The sequence below is a fragment of the Saccostrea echinata genome, unplaced genomic scaffold (genome assembly GCF_033153115.1).
Source record: "Saccostrea echinata isolate AGI-Se365-2 ecotype Australia unplaced genomic scaffold, CSIRO_AGI_Sech_v1 ptg000015l, whole genome shotgun sequence".
Taxonomy (NCBI): domain Eukaryota; kingdom Metazoa; phylum Mollusca; class Bivalvia; order Ostreida; family Ostreidae; genus Saccostrea; species Saccostrea echinata.
The window spans coordinates 6,909,258-6,930,351 of record NW_026889764.1 but is presented as its reverse complement, the minus strand read 5'-3'; the positions used below and the strand labels follow the sequence as shown (position 1 = coordinate 6,930,351).

Sequence of the window (21,094 nt, the reverse complement as noted above, 5' to 3'; positions counted from 1 at the left end):
CAGGATTTTTATGAAGTTTCGGAATCCAATATACGAGCTAGGTAATTTAAATTCATTTTGGTTGTTGGGAATTTTAAAAATATTCAAAATTGACATATGATTTTTAAGAATTTAAAATATTTCCTTAAATGATATTTTGACATTAGCTTTAGTCTGGATAGCAATGACTTTTTAAAGTTATTATATATCAACAAAAATACTTGATAATTCCAAAAACATAAAACGTCAATATTAACAAGATCTCTTTTTTCCAGTGAAATAACAGTCTACATATCAGGAAGAAGATTTGTAGCGTGATAACTTTTAACATGCTTTTTATCCCCAAAGATATAATGCTCCGACATATCCGGGGAGAATTTGCTTGCTGGGGGTCTTCTTCCATATTCCTCCGCAACTACCCGGATGTAATGAGCTGCGTTTCCACAGCAAAGACCGATGTACTGCACTCCAACTTCTTTGGCCTCTCGAGCAAATTCAGCAACCTGAGTTCGACTACACGCAAATGCGGGAAGATCAAACGGAAAAGCAGTCTTTCCTAAAAATACATGTAAGAAAAAAAATTATTTTATTCAAGAAAAGTAGTGAACTTAAATGTGTATAGATGTAAATAGATGTTGTTTTGGGAACAAAGTTACGGATGTCTTCTTTTTCAATTGCCATCATCCTATTACATGTATGACCTTGAAGACATGTCCTTGAGTCAATATCTCTCATATCCAGGGTAATGGTTGACAATATAAAATACACTGAATAATTTTAATAAATATACACAAACATCGTCGCAAGCCACGGGTTTTGTGTCCATTCTATTTCCACAAACCCGTGGCTGCCTCCTACCAAATTCTCTCGTTCTCGCGACTGAATCATTGAATATTTATAAAGTGACGCCAGATTTACCTTGACCAATGAAATCACTCTGTAGCAATTTTTGGTACGCTTAAATGGCGGCGCCTATAATGAAATCATGTTTGCTATGCGTGGCAGATTTATTGAAAAAAAATACGATAGATCCTGAAGAACAGAGGTGAGTAACGTATATTCTAAAATACTTACAAGGTTTTACATTAAAATACAGGGTTTCGAATGTAGACGTTGTGTGAGAACGCTGAATAGCGTTACTCGTGAAGAAAGGAAATTCGAACCGAAGTTGATGTACAGCTCGTGGTTATGCGGTTACATCCAAATACATTTTCATTGGTTCTGACTTGAAGCGTCAGATGTTATTCCATTGGTTGAATGTTTGTTATTTATATTCATGAGAACGAGAGAAATTTGTAGGAGACAGCCACGGGTTTGTGGAAATAGAATGGACACAAAACCCGTGGCTTGCGACGATGATACACAAAGGTCTTCTTTTTTTCTTTCTAAAAATACATGTATTCTTAACTTTATTTCAAATTATCATTTGCCCAGTGACCTTGGCCTGTTAAATATAATCCTAGACTGAGCTCAAATGGTGACTTTTTCAAAGAGTACAGAAGTTTGAATTCGATCTTATTACCCCGTGACCTTGACCTTTGAGATATGATTTTTAGTCAAGTTCACAACCATCCTTAGGTCAGGAAAAAAAAGGTTCATGTACTAGAGACTGAATTCAGTCCACTCAAGGTGTACTACCTAAGAGTAGGACATGACTTTAATATCGCACATCCAAGTGACAGGCTCTAAAATTCTTCAAAATCCTAGGTTTTTTTTTTTTTTGGCGGGGAGGGGAGCGGGCATGGCTTTGCTAAAATTCCCTAAGAAAATTAATTCAAGGGGAAATTCTAACAAAAACAAAACAAAAAAAAGAAAACTATTTCTCTTTTTTTTTTTTTTTTTTTTTTCATTTCTACTCTGAAGTGCATCAATACAAAACAAATCAAAATGCCCTTCTTGTACTGAAATTATTCTTGTGAGTATCTTTATTATCAAATTTGCAAAGGAAAGTCAATTTAAATGTCTGAAACTGCCCTACTTTAATTATAAATTTGAATTTGAAAGCTGAATTTTATCCCTAAAATTCGCCCTTATCTTGTGCTGGACAGCCTGTGAAAAACATATATGACCATGTATCAAGATGACAACACACCTTTTAATCAAGGAAAGCTTGAATTTACATTGTATTATAGTCAAGGATTCAAAAACTATGACGTGGATATAATTTGACAATACTAAAAACACCAGTGGTAAAATCAATCCTTGTTAGAAACCCAAGGTCGATCTCTCTTCTTTTACCTTACACAATTTTTTTTTTAAGAGAAGCGAGTTTTCAACGCTGAAAACAAATGTACATCCAAGGTCGTGAAGCATTGTGAAGGCTACGATTAAAATTATTTTGTTAAAAGAATCACTCCGATTCTACACATAAGTACCCCGAGATCGATATTAAAGGGATGCTGGAGCTCCCCATTGACAATATCTATTTAGTCTTTGGAGAAAGGTCTTCCAACAATCTGTCATTGTACAGAGGGGCAGGGGCAGTCATTGTACTCTTTTATTACCCGACTTGTTTTTATATTCCAATGAATAAAAATTTATCAAAAAGGTCTACATGAGAAGAAAACACTTGCTGTGGCCTCCACTCGACATTCAGATATATTGAAGACGTTTTGTCAATTAACAATAGTTACTTCCATTTATATGTCGACTCGACAAATCCGATTGAACTCAAAATAAAAGAGTCAGCCACATCTAGCTGTTTCATATTTGGATGTTTTACTGACTGTAGACCACAAGGGTCAACTATCAACTGCATGACAAACCGGACAATTTAACGTCAGTTTTTCATCGTCAACTTTCTTTATTTATGTAGTAATATTCCATTATCACTTGCTTATGGTGTTTATGTCTCCCAACTTCTTCGATTCGCAAGAGTATGCCCTGAGTATGATCTATTTTCTAATTGAGGCAGGCTACTGACAAATAATTTTGTATATATTGTTTCAGTGGACTTTTGAGCTTGATTACTATTCTTTATTATCTTCATATTTCAAATACTACTCCTAGGCACGCGATCCTATCTCCGGAATTTCCACGAGGTTCGTGTTTAATGCAATGTTTACAGATTTGTATTGTTTGTAGATTTCGATCCTTATCTTCACCTATTTCATTAATATATGTGTACAACTTGAAATCTTATTAATTGGTATTCTAAAGCGACCTTTTTTCTAGCTAAGTGCGTAAAAATAGTATCATAAACATAGTTTTCCATTCCTTACACATTACGTTTCAGTAATCTTTCAGTGTTAGCTAAACTTCTAGACTGACCTGACTCTGCATCTCTCAGGGTTTGCATGGTTGGTTGCTCCGGTGTGGTACGGTAAGGCACTGGTAACATACAAATCGGACCCTGTGAAGGAAGAAAAGGAATTTTTCTGGCATATAAATATCAAAACTGACTAGTTCTCATGATATTAAACTATTTGTTTCCATATAGTAATGGAAAACCTACACAGGTTAAACAATTAAGTCCGGTTAAATCAGCCTTCTTCTTTTCTTTTTTTTTTTTTTTTTTTTTTTGGTTAATCTGATTTTTAAATAATAATTGGTCAAATTATGTTATTATCTTACACTTTGTAAACCGGTACAATGCAAGCTTTTCTGATGTCTTTTATGAGCGGCATCATGGTTTTTGGACCCCTGCAGCAGTTCAGTCCTACCACATCCGCTCCCGCCTCTTCGAGTTTCCTACAAGCTTCAGGAAAAGTGAGTCCATCTGACGTTGTATCCTTACCATGGGGAACAAGTGAAACCACTGACGGCACTGATCAATAAAATGAAACTACTTATAATAAAGCCGATTATTTTATAATAAGCTTAAAACTGCATAGAATTCTTTCATCCGTTATCTGAATGCAGATGTGAACGTTCTTTGTATTTCATTCCGAATTGCTACTTGACTTTTCCTTCGCCTGCATGTTAGGAGTCACTTTGTCTGGCATTCTACATCTGTAACTATGGTAGGAGCTACACTTTTGTATAATAATCACAGAAATATCTTCCATCTTTAAAAGCTTCATGTAAACATTCATAAGAGGATGCCAAAAATAATAAACTTATGGTCACAAAGAGAGTCAAAATAACGGATCGTCGATATATCGTACATCTATGTGTTTTGCTATTGTAAGTAGTACTTTCTTGAATAGTATATTGTATAATCTTATCTATACTTTTACATTTGAATTTTAAAAAATTATATTCCATAGTCTAGCTTCCAGACATGTAAGTTTACTAATGTATATTGGTTATACCAGAAGTTTTATCCCATTTACAGAAATACATTTTACTTACATCCTCTTCCATATTGTTTGATACATTGCAGTGCCAGTTCAGCTTCTGCATATTCACTGAACGTCTCTGCTACAATGTAGTCCGCGCCACATTATACGGCCCACTCGATTTGCTCCTAAATAGAAGACCCATCTTCGCTAGCCAAGAGTGACGATCCGCTCCTCTATTTCCTTCTTGAAAAGAGGAGAGGAGCAGATCGTCACCCTTGGCTAGCGAAGATGTAAAAGGCCAGCCTCTGTTAGATTCCCTGACAGTTTTCTAGTGTCTTTGTTGCAATGTAAAATTTAATGAAAATATGCGTAAAGTATATGAAAGCGCAACTTCAGTAATCGATCACATTTAAAACTCGTATGATTTACAGATTGTGTGTTTATGTTTGTGATGAGCGTAATATTTTTATCGCTATTATATGTTCAAATCAATGTACGTTTACAAACGAACCTTAAACATTTTTCTTGTAGTGTCAATGGCTTCCTGGTTCCCTCGCTCGAATACAGTAGTATTACAGATATTTCCCGCCATTAAGGTTCCTGTGTTTATAGCGACCTCTTTGGCAATTTTCAGGGCTTTTATGTTCAGTTCTTTGACGTCGTCCTCTCGATCAATCAATTTCAACTTTTCTCGATGCCCATAGTACTATTACCAAAACAGAATAGACTATATAAGATGTGTTAACTTAATTTACCCTTTTTGATTCACGTTATGAAGTAAACACTTACAGTAAAAGCAAGAACTACTTCACTTCCTGCATGGACAAATTCTTCATAAAGAGAGCGGACCAGTTCCGGATGATTGAGCACGACCTCTGATACAAAACATCCTGCCCTCAAGTATCCCCGCCGCTCAAATTCAAAAATATACCCTTCTGCTACAACAATGTCCTTCTTTTTCTGTAGACGCTCTAGCAAACCTAATTTAGAGCAGTGCCAGAATTTTCATATCAAAATCAATTTTGTCTTTGGAAAGAAATCTTATATGTCTTTCGAAAGTACCAGATGTGGAAAAAATAATGGTATATAGCCCTTGTAGCAGCTTGTAAATAATATAGTCAAATAGGGGTAATGTGACGTTTAGATCAGCAGTAAAATACAGACATGTAAACACTTAATATAGATATAGTTAAATGCAGATAGCTATAGATTTATCTGAACATTAAAGACTTTACCTTCTACAGTCATTTTCAGAGTGTTCCTGTCCACTAATATCAGGAAATGAAGTAACTCTTGTGAAATACGAAGTACGGTACTATAAGTTTATCTTTTGACCTACCACACCAGCATAAAACTAGGTTAAGCATAAAAGAAATTCCTTTAAAATCACAAGAAACACAACAGGTGTTTTTAAATATTCATGACATATGTACACTGTAATTTCTCTTCCCATTAAATTTCTCGCATCAACAAGAAAAACTAGTCTCAAAAATATTAAATGAAATAACTAGGGTCTGTTTGATTCAAAAACACTAATTACTTTACGCTTGAAAACTTGTTGATGTCTTTATATTGTGCTCTGCATAAAGATTTTATATCATCACTAAAATTTATGTTATTGATAGGTTCCACATGCCATTTTGTGAGTATTTGAATCGAGTAGTTCTTCAAAAAAATCCAAAACCAGAAACAAAACAAGATAAGAAATACTGCTTTTGCAAGCCGAAGCATATGTTCCCTCGATCCCAGAGGTATAATATTGGATTTGAAGGCAGAGAGCAAATACTCTCTTAAAGTTTTGCAAAATTTCAATTTTTTAGAAGCAAAGGACCCATTTTTAGTTTCATGGCAACGGCAGCTATTTTGGATATTTAAACACCAGAATCTTGGAGAGACACTTGCACATCAGTATTATGTACATTTAGTTTGAAAAACAATTGGAGAAAAAAATCCATTTAGAATAAAATTCCTTTTTTGTTTCGAAGGATACAGTTAAAAGTTTGTCCAACCGATTACCAAGTTTTATTAGGGGGGAAATTGGCTCTGGGGGAAATCGCACTGTATAACTATTACACAGAATATATAGGATTTTCCCCCGGAAAATTGAATCTGATGTGGGATTTTCTACTCTAGAGTCATTTTTCCGTGGGGGAAATCCTTTTCTAGAGCTTTTTTCCGGGGAGTAATCCTACTCTAGAGTCAGTTTTTTTTTTTTTTTTGGGGGGGGGGGATTTCAGAGGGGAAAGCCTACTCTACAAGATCGGTATGATAATTTCTCCTCCAACGGGATGAGGGTTAGGTTGTCTGGGTGTATGCCTTTCAAAAATCGTAATAATCAAGAACCTTATTTGGGATGGATTCACACTTAAGTTTTTGATGACCATGACCTAAATGCATGTGATAACCTAGTACCAATGAGACGTCCTATTGCACTGGACTTTGCAATCAGGCTGTATCTTTTGAACCCTCAATTGGAGTTTATTCAAAATCGAGTATGCTGTTACTCATGAACCAAAAATACCTTTACGAAATCTCTTATCTCAAAGGCAAGGTCACTGGGGATGAGATATTAAAATGTTGCCTGGGCCAATTAATTTGGAACCTGTATTTAGATTGAATTCAACTGTTGATGCTGACACCTAATGGTGTGTCACAATGTGTACTTAACGAGGTTATATAGCACCCTACCAAGGTTGTATAATGATGACCAGTTTATCATTAAGGAAAGTGTTTTAAATATCTGAAGTTTGGTTAAAAAAAAAAGAAAAATCTCTATGTAGTTACAATATTGCTTACCTTGCTTTAAAAATACCCTTACAATTTTGTTGCATATGAAAATTCAATGTTGCCAGACAATAAAAGAAACCTAGAAAAACTTGAGGAAAATTAAGTACCTTTTGTTTTCTAAAGTGCCTTTTATTGTGTTTTTGAACTAAGAATTCTTTAATTATATAACAAATAAACTTTTCATATCAAGAATCATTCAACTTCTGAGGACATTAAATCTTTTGTTCTATAATTGTGGAATTAACACTTCATAAAGATGAAGATTTGAATTATTGCAGCCTTGTTGTTCTTAGGAAGATTTCAAAAAAAAGTTTCCTCTGGATATATTTGTTCTCTCATGTTACTCCTTCTTTCTTTGATGGAATCCTCCCTTTATCCAACGATGCTTTGTGGCAAGTTTGGTTTAAATTGGCTGAGGGTTTTTAAAGACAAAAGATAACGGACAACAAACAACCGGACAGCCTTCAGTCATGCAAAGAAACTCACAACAAACAGACGGACAGCCTTCACTCATGCAGAGAAACTCACAACAAACAGACGGACAGCCTTCACTCATGCAGAGAAACTCACTCAAGCCTTTGGTTCAGATGAGCTGTAAAATGACTACACGTAGCTAGGACAAAAATTCATCTAACCAGACAAATAATTTAGAATCATATTTCAATGACAGACGATGACCTTAAGCCTGTTTAGTTTACTGTCTCTTAGAACTACTAACATGCATTGAACACTTTTGTTTGAACAACTAATTCGTGGAGTCACTAGTATGACATTGTAATTACTAAGTATTCGTTCAGCAAACAGAGAATGAGTCTAAATAATACCAGATTTATTGCGTTATAAATTGATCTGACTATTTTATCTTCACGTTGCTGTCAACGAGTGCAGACGTGATCACCACTCTGAACTAAATTGATCATGATCTATTTTATCTTCACGTTGCTGTAAAAAAGTGCAGACGTGCAGACGTGATCACCACACTAAGCAACAGACATACTGCTATCTATTACCGATGCCCTTTAGGTGACGCTCGGATAGTCGGCTATTGTTGTTTTCCAAAATTATTTGTGTCTGCTTTGCTCACCTGAACCACCTCCCTAACTCCCTCAAAGTCATTTGGCTTTAAATGAAGTTTTCAAGATCTGGTAAAAATAACATGTACATATGTATTTATTATCGTATTTTAAAATACCCCAACAGTATTTTTTATTGAAAAAAAATCCGCAAATTACGTTTGGATTCGAAAACGCAACCGTTAAATACGTTATAGTTTTCTATTGCATCTATTAGTGTGTTTGGGAGCACCTCCTCCCCCCCCCCCCCTTTGCAGGCTTGCAAATTTTAATTATGAAAGTACAGTGCATTTTAAGATGTGGGGTGTATGGTAAATTTATAGGGCTTCATAAAACTTGAACAGAGTAATTTATATTAAGAATAACTATAAATTGTAATCGGGGAAGGTGGGGGATTAACTTATTCATGTATAACTAATAAACGTTTTTCCCCACTAAAACCTATCGTGTATTTAATTTGTTTTATAGATTCCTATTGTCCTACATACTGGTTTTATTTTCCAATTATCGAAACAATAAATTCTTCATCAATATTCCGCTATCATCTGCATATGAAGGTTATGTCCCCCACGCTTATTCGATACTCAAGAGCATGCTCTGAGTACGAACAATTTTTAAACTGAGGTAGGCTACCATGGCAGATAAGATTTCAACAACCTCGTTTAATATATAGGCACTCCCCATCTTAATTGTTAAAAAAATTAATATCTACTATACTATAATCATAACACTTATTATTTTATAGTATAGTAGATATATATTTTTTAACAATTAAGATGAGGTGTGCCTATGAATTGTATTTTTTTAAATATCGATCACTGTTTGTTATCTTCAACTTAATTCCTTTGAAGAATCTTTATCTACAACCATATACATTGTAACATGTATGTACTCCGAAAACAACTGAGTCCACAGGAACCCATTAATTAAGTATATAAATAGGTCCTTGCTGGGTCTTAACCTTCTAAAGGTGTCTTGGCCTTTGCATACATGGCCCTAGAATATTCCTGTTTTCATGTACATCGAAATGTAAGAGTGCTTCATATTCATCAATTTCTTTTACAAAATGGTTAATGGCAAAATAAAATAATCAAAATATTAATTAAACAATCAATTTGAGGATTTAAATAATTTTCAGCTCAAGATTTTTTTCTTTGTAATCCGGAACATTTCAGTTTGATCCAAAGTTTTCAGGCTATTATTGCATTCATAATGATTTCCGATACAAGCGAGGCGGAACAATGATAACCGGGCTGGTTCGTGAATCTCGTGTTAGTTTTGAAGTGCAGACAAAATAAATATATTTTTTTATGTGTTGCAATGCACATCTGATTTAATTGCCAGTTGAAGTAAGGTAAGAATAAAACCTTTAGTGATTAGACAGCTCGTGTTTGTTTACAAACTAAGATACCCATTGGCCAACAAATTGTCTTTTGAATACTTTTTGTGTACACACTATTATCATTACACACAACATGCATGGATCTCTCAGGTTACATGTATTGTTCTTTCATTATTGGTTCCACTTGAAGTTTCAGATTTTTAAATCTTGAAGCAAAAAAAAAAAAAAAAACAACTTCGATACAAAGAACTAGAGACACAGAGGCCCACCACTGGTCTACTCTAGCTGCAATAATGTAGCCCTCTCCCGATTTTTTTTTTTGGGGGGGGGGGGGAGAGGGCTACAACTCCTTAGGATCTCCGTAATGGTGCAAGTGCGGGAGTGATTCACTCCCGCACGGATTTCGGATTAAATTATCAGTAAATGGCTATTTAATTAACATTTCTTACCTGAACTCCAAAAATGTAGTTATGCAAAACATAAATCAATCCAAACATACACAGAACAATCCATATATCGGTTATTTTTCGTGTATGTCAACATCACAACTTGAATTTATCCGCCATGTTTACTGACCTTGATCGATTTTATTTTGGGACAGCCAATGAGACTAGAGATCTCTAGGGAGCGGATCTCTGTAGGAATTACCTTATTTTAGGCATAAATATCGCTGTTTACGAAAAAAATGTCACATGGAATAGTTTTATTTATCAATATTTAGTGATGCCATACAGCACAATCATTTAGTAACCCCGAAAATCTACTTTACAATTTTTCAAGCGCAAGTCTCAGTGCATCACGCGAGAACCGTCATGGCTTCTGATGAGAGCGACTGGTAAACAAGCAGATTTATTTTATCTGGTTTTCGCGTTTAACGGGCTATGTTGTTGACAGTGAATAAAAATTTCGCCTTTTTAGAAGTAAGTTGAATGTAAAAACAATTTATTTTGCCTGCAGTCGCCCGTATATAAAAAATATATTTGCACCATTACAGAGATGCTGTGGAATTGTAGCCCTCTCCAGAAAATATCAGATAAAAAAAAATCGGAGAGGGCTACATTATTGCAGCTAGTCTACTCCTACATCGTACTAAAATTTTTTTAAGTGATCTGGGGGAAGTTGAGTAGAATTTTTTTTAGGGAAAACAATTTCAAAGAACTTAAATTTTAAAACCACTTGAGTCTTAAGTACCTTGTCAAATGTACTGATTTAAACTAATATTGGCAACTATTATAAATAGAAAATTGTGTTTAACATTGTTTAAATTAATAAATACTCATACTGACAGAAAAAAAGATTAGAAGAAATTTCAGATTTCATAGCATATACATGTATAATTCTAGCAACTGCTCTTTTTATGTATTTAACTGGTAATGATTTCCATCAAAATAAGAAAATAATATTAAACAAATTACTGAAATTAATTTGTAATCTGAATTTTTTCTGTATATATTTAACATTATGATGAATTTGATGATTAATGATAAATTTTGTCAATCTGGCAAATATAATACAGTCTGATTACTTATCAGTTAAAAAAAAATGTAATTGATTAAAAGCTGATGCTTCAAGTCAGCTAGCTTACATTAAAATTTAGTTGCTATATAAATTGTATGGAGTACATTTACTTGTGAATTTGTTTTGCAGTATGTTCATGACCTTGTGAAGAGATGCGAGACAAATGAAATCTAGGTCTGGAATGCGTAGGCGGGGAAGAAGATTTGTAAACAGGTCATGTGGAGGTGAGAAAGGGAGAGATTAAAAAGTAATATATACACAGATTCATCTTGGTAGTGATGCATTAAAAAGTGATTTTCTTCACAGAGTTTTTGAAAAGAAAAACAATTTACTGATTTAGTGAAAATCACTGGTCCACACAAATATCCACTGGTCCATCAGCATACATGTATATTTGAGATACTAAAATTAAAAAAAAATTCAAAAATTGAAAAATTGTTTTCATTCCAGTTATACATTACAATAGAGAATAATTCCAACTACCTGTCTCTTTCATCTTCAATTTCTCTCACTATTTCTGATTTTAGTTTTTTTTTTCTTTTTTTAGCTCACCTGAGCTGAAAGCTCAAGTGAGCTTTTCTGATCACATTTTGTCTGTAGTCTGTCTGTCCGTCCGTCCATCTGTCTGTAAACTTTTCACATTTTCGACTTCTTCTCAAGAACCACTGGGCCAATTTAACCAAACTTGCCACAAAGCATCCTTGGGTGAAGGGGATTCGAGTTTATTCAAATGAAGGGCCACGCCCTCTTTCAAGGGGAGATAATAAAGAATTAGTGAAAATTTAATAGTATCTTTTAAAAATCTTCTTCTCAAGAACCACAGGGCCAGGAAAGATGAAACTCATGTGGAAGCATCCTTAGGTATAAGTGTAAATTCAAATTTGTTCAAATCATGACCCCCGGGGGTAGGGCGGGGCCACAATGGACAATCAAACAGCGATTTTTTTCTACCCATTGGGAAAGGGTCTGGTACCGGTTCAATTGGGAAAAATAGCATTGAAGTAGAACAAAGGAGAATTTTCTTTCATATAAACAAATGAAACGTATTTTGTGTTTATTCCAATCTCATTACCTATTACTGCATGTTTTAAAGAATAAACAACAAGTATTTATTATTTTTCATATCAATATCCCTTGTTTTCGCATTTTCATGCTTTCAATTTGTCAAAATGTATGACACTACACTGTCTACAGGTCCCGCCATATTACGACATCTCTACTTTCGATTCAGCGGAAGTGAAACAATTATAGTCAACTTGTACAATGTTTCATATAAAAAGAAATACGATGTCATCATAGTCTGTTGCTTGGCAGTTGAATTGGGAATTTTTAGTCTCAAAATTGGGAAAAATTAACGTTATTTGGCATTGGGAATGGTACCGTTTATCGGTATCAGTTATATAAGGAAAAAAAACGCTGTCAAAGTTTTACATAGAAATATGTAGGGAAAACCTTTAAAAATCTTCTTCTCAAGAACAGCAAAGCCATGATGAGTAATATTTATATGGAAGCTTCTTCAGGTAGTGTACATTCAAGTTTGTTCAAATCAAGACCCCCAGGGGTAGGGGGTTGCACAATGGACAATCAAAGTTTTACATAGAAATATATAGGAAAAACCTTTCAAAATCTTCTTCTCAAGAACAACAAAGCCATGATCAGTCATATTTATATGGAAGCATCTTCAGGTAGTGTAGATTCAAGTTTGTTCAAGTCATGACCCCAGGGGTAGGGTGTGGCCACAATGGACAATCAAAGTTTTACATAGAAATATATAGGAAAAACATTTAAAAATCTTCTTCTCAAGAACAGCAAAGCCATCATGAGTCATATTAATATGGAAGCATCTTCAGGTAGTGTAGATTCAAGTTTGTTCAAATCATGACCCCCGGGGATAGGGTGGGGCCACAATGGAAGATCAATGTTTTACATAAAAATATATAGGAAAAACATTTAAAAATCTTCTTCTCAAGAACAGCAAAGCCATCATGAGTCATATTTATATGGAAGCATCCTCAGGTAGTGTAGATTCAAGTTTGTTCAAATCATGACCCCCGGAGATAGGGTGGGGCCACAATGGAGGATCAAAGTTTTACATAGAAATATATAGGAAAAATTTTAAAAATCTTCTTAGGAACAGCAAAGCCCTGATTGATCATATTTATGTGGAAGCATCCTCAAGTATTGTAGATTCCATTTTGTTCAAATCATGACCCCCGGGGGTAGGGTGGGGCCACAATGGAGGATCCCAAGTCTTAAATAGAAATATATAGGAAAATATCTTCTTCTGTAGAACAGCAAAGCCATTATTAGTCATTTTGATATGGAAGCATCCTTAGATGGTGTAGATTCAAGTTTGTTAAAATGATGACCCCCAGGGATAGGGTGGGGCCAAATGGGGGATCGAAAATATTACATAGGAACACATAGGAAAATATGTTCTTCTCAAGAACTGAAAATCATGTTTAGTCATTTTGATATGGAAGCATCCTCAGATAGTGTAAATTCAGTTGTATTCAAATGATGACCCCCTGGGGGTAGGGTGGGGCCCAATGGGGGATCAAAAGTTTTACATAAGAACATATAGAAGAAATATTTCTTCTCAAGAACAGCAAAGCTATGTTTAGTCATATTGATATGGAAGCATCCCAAGGTAGTGTAGATTCAAGTTTGTTCAAATGATGACCCCTTGGATAGGGAGGAACCACAATGGGGGATGAAAATTTGTAAAAATCTTCTCAAGTACAACAAAGCCATTTGTTATATTGACATGGAAGCATCATCAGGTAGTTTAAAATTCAAGGCCCCCCCCCCCAATCCCCATTAGGACTGATTACATGGAGAAAATTACTGGACTTTCGAAATATTTACCAGTTTTGTCAGTGGGACCAGTGGATTTCAAAAACTCTGGCTTCATATGCTATATAATGTAAATGATATAGAGGATATTCAATGTTTTGTAGATGAATAAGGAATTTATTTCACGAGTGGGACAGGATTTTTTTCATATTTTCATGAGTGCGAAGCACGAGTGAAAATATAAAAAAATCCTGTCTCACGAGTGAAATAAATTCCATATTCATCTACAAAACATTGAATTTTCTGTTTATTACATTTTCTTTGGTTTTCCCTTTGCCTCTGTCTTTTCTTAACACAGTGTCATAGGCTTGACTTCATAGTTGAGCGGTTGAGACGTCATAGCTTAGCAGTTGTGAGATTGAAAACATTACATAGCATGGATTTTAGCAACATATTTGGAGAGAAATTTGCAGTTTTAGCTCTATCAAGATGGTTAGCTACTATCTCTATCTTATGACAGGCCAGAAATTATTTTTTACTTACTTTGATATCCTTTCATACTGTGAGAGAATATCATTTTGGTATCCTTTCACACTGTGAGAGAATATCCCTTTTATTCAATAAATAAATCACAGTATTTCACTGTTGAAAATATAATAAAAAGGAATATCCCAACTATCCCAAGATTAAAGATGGTGTATATGAAATAATATTTGTATATTTAGTAATTAAAAGATAGAGGTCAGTGTGCAGCGATTGTTGCATGGTCATGCATAGAGGACATGGTACAGTTTTCATTTTTGTTTAAGGGCACTTTGAATAAATTGTATCTCTCTTGTACCATTTAAGAAATAAGGTAAATTATTATACAGTTTAAGTATATCTTTAAAGGAGATAGCAAAATTCCAGTTCCCCGAGACCAGGCCTAGACCCCCTAGGCTAAGCCGACAGAAATACACCTGTAGTCCTAGTTAAGGGGAACTTGAATCATGCTAATTAACTCAATCAATGATTTAATTTAAACATATTTTATTGAGTAATTCAATAAGGATTGGGCAACAGGCAAGGCCTATGCACACCCTCTCCTTGTATAATAGGTCAAGACATAGACATTGAATAATAATACTTGAACATGGTAATAAACTTGCTAATAATACAAAATAAAGATTCATAATCAAGTATTATTCATCAGTATCATAAAAAAAGAATGATAACCCCCTAATTGTATACAAATTATTTACATACTGTTCCAGCTTTCATATGAATATTGTAAAAATAATATATGTATATATATATACATTCAACAGAGTATTTAATATTGTAGTGTACTCAACTAAGTCTCTTAGTAGATTTTATAAATTCATGTACATATGAAAATATTTTACAATTTGTTTGATAGGAATATTGACTTTTGCCTCTTAACAGAGTGTCGAGTTCAAAGACAACATCAATATCATTTAATTTTTTTACCAGTAAATTTCTCTGAACAATATATGATGGACATTTGATAAAGTAATGTTCAGTATCCTCTGTATAAAATCCACATTTTTGACATGATGGTACGTCTGATAAAAAATGATTTTTTAAATGTGCATTGAGATTGCTAGCATTGTTTCGCAACTGACAATGTAAGATATTCTCTTTTCTATTACCAAAGTTAAAGTACCTACATGGTTTATTAGTTACTCCCCAACTTTTAAGCTTTGCTTTAAAGATAGATAATGATGAAGAGTTTTTGATATCCTCACTAAGACTATTCCAAAGTTTTATAGTTGAGGGAATAAAACTATTATAGTAAGACATTGTTTTACAAACTGGTATACACAAGTTATTACATCCAGACCTTAGGTTGTATGCATGTGGAACTGGAAAAAAAGGTTGAATCAATTCATACAAATAATCAGGTGCAGAACCATTAATCATTTTATACATCAATATAAGTTTGTGTTTTTCTCTTCTAAGATATAATGGTTCCCATCCTAGTTCATCATACAAGCAAGTTCTGGAAGAATTAACTCTTAGTCCAGTAATAATTCTGGCAGCTTCTATCTGAACTTTTTCAAGCAATTCTGCATTACTTTGGGTACAATTATCCCACACAATATCTGCATATTCTAAAATTGGTCTTATGAAAGCAAAATAAATTTTTATTAGTGAATTTCTATCTATACTATGTTTCAATAACCTAAGTATATTCAATCTTTTACATGCCTTTTCATATATATTAGACATATGATTATTCCAAGAACCATCTGCCTGAAATTGTATCCCTAAATGAACATGAGTTTTTGATTGTTTTATATAATCACCTCCATAACCAAATTGAATGCCAGGATAACTTAAGTTTTTTCTTGTAAAATCAACATTAACAGTTTTTTCACTATTAAAATCAACAGCCCAAGCCTTGGACCAATTTCTAATTTTTTCAAGATCTTGAGTAAGGGACATTGTTGTATTAGTAATATCATTGTCTATAATAGCAAACAAAGAAGTATCATCAGCAAACAGTCGAATATTACTTGATATATCATTAGTTACATCATTTATGTATAACAAAAACAGGAAGGGACCAAGTACAGACCCTTGAGGCACCCCAGCATCTATAGTTGTATATGCTGATGAAAAACCTTCCAAATTCACTCAATCAATGATATACCCTGGTACTTTTTAACTGTTTTATTATACGAATACAAATATAATTGTAAATATCAGCTTTTTAAAAAAAAAAATCATGAACAGATGTTTATTCTTCAGTCAAAGTAAAATCTAGAGGAATATATAGGTAACTGGGAATTAGCTTTTGACATAGGGATTAGTTCACTTGACTAACGAATGGATCTATGTTTAGATGTAAAATCTAGAGGATTATGGATAATAAGGAACTAGCTTTCAAAGCAGGGATAAGCGAACTTGACTGTGGCAAAAGGGGAGTTAATCCATGCACAGCAATTTCTAAGGAATTATTCTCATCTAAATATGATCTAATTTGCTAAAGGGCAAAATCAGTTATATACCAACAAAGATACCTTATGCTACCCTAGCGACCTTTCAATTTTTTGTCAAGGAAAGGTCAATTTTTGTCAAGGAAAGGTCAATATATCTTTTCATACCTAAGGATGAAATCAGAGATAAAAGGAACTTTGTGTTGTATGTTCTTGACCATGTTGACTGTATTTAAAGGTATAGATCTATACATGTACAATTGGTATCTTATAATACAAAACCATTTTTAAGCATATGAACAAGTAAATTCAAGATCATGTAATCATTGTAATTAATTGTAAATGTAAATTAGATCATAAGCAAATTAATTTTGTCATGTTTATTCAAAGAGTTAAATCACTGAAATGTGTTATGATATTTCGATTTTTTTTTTTTAAAAAAAGGTCTGAACTTCTGTTTAATTTTTTCTTATTTTCTGATACTTTTTTTAACATGGATTTCTTGTTTTTGTGATAGGATGTAAGCCCCTTGCAATATGGATTCTAATTGCAATAGCTGTATCGCTCTTACTTCTCCATTTTCACCATAAAGATCGGAAAGGTTTGTAGCTACTGTATAACTGGTTTGCAGTAAATGATGGAGCTATTTTTAAACAGTAGTTGTCATCCATGTCATAATCAGTAAATTTTGTGCAGTTTTATTTTTTGCATTTTCTGAAATATGAAATCATTACTCGGTTCTTTATTTGCCATTTGCACAACTGTGTGATATAACAGTGACATGTAATGTAAATAATACGACCTACTCTTTGTAAAGTTTTTTTTATGTTTGTGACATTGCTTATTAACCAAAAACCAAACAATCTAAATGTCTTGGGCCTTTACAACCTAACAGAGAAACAACCTTGAAATTCAATGTATTAATAATGGAGCCCCAATGGTGAAATCCATGGATAACAAAAGATAGAGATATACCGGTAGATCCAAAAGATAGCAGGGGAAAAATATTGTTTTATTGAGGGTTGTTTTAAAAGAGGTTCAGCAAGATCACCTAAAATTAATTGCTGCAGATAACACTGTCATCAAAATTCAGTTATGCAGGCCCTTTTAGCATTGCTTGAACCTCTTACAGTTGCATTCATTTTGTATAAAAGATTCTTAAATCTCTGTGTTGTTCTTAATACATTCAAGGTGTTTTTCAAGCCTGCTAGAAAGGTTAATGAAGTTGTGTTAAACCGCCCTAAATTCTTGTGTTGTCTAGGTACCCTTCCTGTGGAATCCAGAGTGTGGGATGCCAACGATGTGAAGGACGCTCAGTCTGGTATTGAAGCAGAAAGCAAATAACCTCTAATCTTTCCCTGATATGTTCTTTATTTATTTAATTATTTAGCTATTAATATTGTATTTATTATGCCCCAGGATCAAAAGATCCTGGGGGTATATTGTTTTTGTCCTGTCTGTCTGTTTGTCTGTTTGTCCCTCTGTCTGTTGTCAACTTTAACCTAGCCCATAACTATTGCGCTGTCAAGGGTAAGGCTTTGATATTTGACATGAATGTTAATTATGACAAGACCTTTCCATTGATACAGAAAGTTTTGATCATGTGACCTCAACTGTGACCTTTGACCTGCATTTGAAAAACTTGAACATTGGCCATAACTATTGCACTGTAGCCCATAACTATTGCACCATCACAGGTAATGCTTTAATATTTGGCATGTGTGATTTTCCAGTTGGTACCCAAATTTTCGATTAACCATAACACAATACTATTTTTAAAACAAAAGGTCTTCAGTATTTTCACCTTTGCTACCCTTAAAACATCTTACAAGTGTATACCACTTCAGTCTACGTCCCACTCCAGAATTGTGTTACCATCGGGGGCATAGTGTTTCACAAATACATCTTCTTGTTTTCTTTTATTGATTTTTGTCACTTATTTATTTAATGAAAAGAAAGTAAGTTAATTTTATATCATACAGGAGTTTTTTTTAGCTCACCTGACCTGAGGTTTCTGATCAAAATTTGTCCTTTGTCTGTTGCCATCGTTGTGTTTCTTCTTCTCCAGAACCACTGTGCCAATTTCAGCCAAACTTGCCACAATGTATGCTTGGGTAAAGGGGATTAAAGTTTGTTCAAATGAAGGGCCACACCTTTTTCAAAGGGGAGATAATTACAAATTCGTGAAAAATTAATGGCATCATTTAAAAATCTTCTCAAGAACCACTGTGCTAGAAAATAGGAAACCTATGTGGAATAATTGTGAGGTAGTGTAGATTCAATTTTTTTTTTTTTCAAATCATGACCCCCAGGTGGGGAGTGGGTGGATGAGTGGGTGGGGGGCTCAAGGGGGGATCAAAGTTTTACATAGGGAATACATAGGGAAAATTTTTAAAAATCTTCTTGTTGAGAACAACAAAGCCATGATTGGTCATACCAGTATTTATATGGAAGCATCCTTTGGTAATGTAGAATCAGGTTTGTTCAAGTCAACGTTTTACGTAGGAATACATAGGAAAAATCTCTAAAAATCTTCTTGTCAAGAACAGCAAAGCCATGATTAGTCATTTTTTTATGGAAGCACCCTCAGTAGTGTAGATTCAAGTTTGTACAAATGATGACCCAGCAAAGCCATGATTGGTCATAATAATATAAAAGCATCCTCAGGTAATGTAAGCTTAAAGGGGGAGGAAATAAGCACCTCCCTCAATTTTACCTGGTCTGTGAACCCCTGTCAATCAGATGAAATTAAGCCTGAGATTGGATACTGAAAATTGATTGACATATTGTTACCTGCCGTTGTGTATATCTTGTATACCTTGCCTGGGGATCGTACCGATCATTGAATTAACATTCAGTCTTTGATGCCTACCGCATATAATTTATAACATCGTGATAAAGAAGCAGCCAGAGCTGATATTATTTTTTTTAATGATAAAGTAATTAGCCATATTTAATTTATATTTAATCAGTCTGTCAAATAATTAAATAAGTGAAAAAGAATGTCAGTCATATATATAGTCATATTGTCCAAGTTAAAAATTTTAAGACGTGTAATATTTCTTCGAGACATGGTGATGAAAGTTACGGTAAAATAACCAGTTTTAAAGAGAAATAAACAGTATTATAAAAGCTGTCATTGCATATACAAGTTTAGAATTATGGATCCCGAGGAAAAAAGTACATGTATGATAAAGTGATTGTATTCCTGTTTCGTCTACCTGTCGGAGAAACAATATACGATGCCATGACCATTTTTACGAAACATCCATGCGTCATTGGTTAATCACTTAGGAGTTATACAAAAAAATATTTATTTAATTTATTATATATTTTCTACAAAAATTAGCCTTCAAACAGGATTTCAAAGTTTAAGAGACTTAATTATTCAGGACCGCGCTTTTTTCTACTTTCGTTTTGCGAATGACTATTTCCCTCGGTGTCGCCAGCTTACAACCAAAGATTTGAAATTTATTAACGCACAAAATTAAACTAAAATTGTCTCCTTTATTCGAACATATTTTTTAAGAAAAAGAATTGAACTAAAGGAATCAGTCTACATAAAAAATTTAGCATGTTATATTTCATAAATTTGACGATCAACATTTCGATTGACCAACGCGCGAAGTTAAACTATATGTCTTAGTAAAATATTTACAGGTAATATACAGGTAACATCCTGTGTATATAGATAGGTATATACAAGCCAGCTTGGTTTCCTCGGGGCTTCACGGCCGTGTCAATTAAGCTCCACCCCACACCAAATTTACCTGAGGAAAACCGACCGGTTGAAAACCTCGGCCTTTAAATTTGTTCAAATCATGACCCCCCAGGAGTATAGAGGGGCCATAACAGGGGATTACAGTTATACAAAGGAATTTAAAGGATATATCAATAAAAAATCTTCTTAAGAAAAGCAAAGCTGTTATGTGTCATATGAATTCAAAAGCATCTTTAGGTAGTGTAGATTCAAGTTTGTTCAAATCATACCCCCCCCCCCCCTTGAACCATTTTTATATTTAATCTTTTCAATACTGAACTGGTTTCTGCTTTTCTGTGCCCCGCCATGAATATGGCCGGGGCATATAGTGTTTGTCATGTCCGTCTTCCATCCTTCTGTCCTTCCGTCTGTCCTTCCGTCACACTTTGAGTTTAGCTCTGTTCAAAGCTCAGTTTCAAAGAAACTATCCAAGATATTTTTATCAAACTTCATATGCTGATAGATATTGATGAGAGCTATGCAACTGCATCAACATTTTTTGACCTTGACCTTTCTTTTGACCTTGACCTCACTTTTCTTAAATTAGTTTTCAGCTCAGTTTAAAAGATACCATTCAAGATAGTGTAATCAAACTTCATATGTTGATACATACTGATGTAAGCTATTCAACTGCATCAACATTTTTTTACCTTGACCTTTCTTTTGACCTTGGC

The 21,094-nt window shown here is 34.0% G+C and overlaps 1 protein-coding gene and 1 pseudogene across 2 annotated transcripts in view; one reads left to right on the top strand and one right to left on the bottom strand.

Moving 5' to 3' along the window:
• Positions 1-266: 266 nt before the first annotated feature.
• Positions 267-5,450, bottom strand: LOC133188039 (S-methylmethionine--homocysteine S-methyltransferase BHMT2-like; annotated as a pseudogene).
• Positions 5,451-9,324: 3,874 nt separating this feature from the next.
• LOC133187458 (protein O-linked-mannose beta-1,2-N-acetylglucosaminyltransferase 1-like) overlaps positions 9,325-21,094 on the top strand; it is a 31,720-nt gene continuing 19,950 nt past the window's right edge. Inside the window, exons 1-4 of one of the 2 annotated variants that reach the window (XM_061322838.1) lie at positions 9,325-9,416; positions 11,052-11,146; positions 17,178-17,261; positions 17,922-17,981. In XM_061322838.1, the coding sequence (XP_061178822.1) occupies positions 11,086-11,146; positions 17,178-17,261; positions 17,922-17,981 (205 nt within the window). In that variant the 5' untranslated portion in view covers positions 9,325-9,416; positions 11,052-11,085. The remainder of the gene's footprint in view (positions 9,417-11,051; positions 11,147-17,177; positions 17,262-17,921; positions 17,982-21,094) is intronic. The other variant, XM_061322839.1, reaches the window with a different exon arrangement.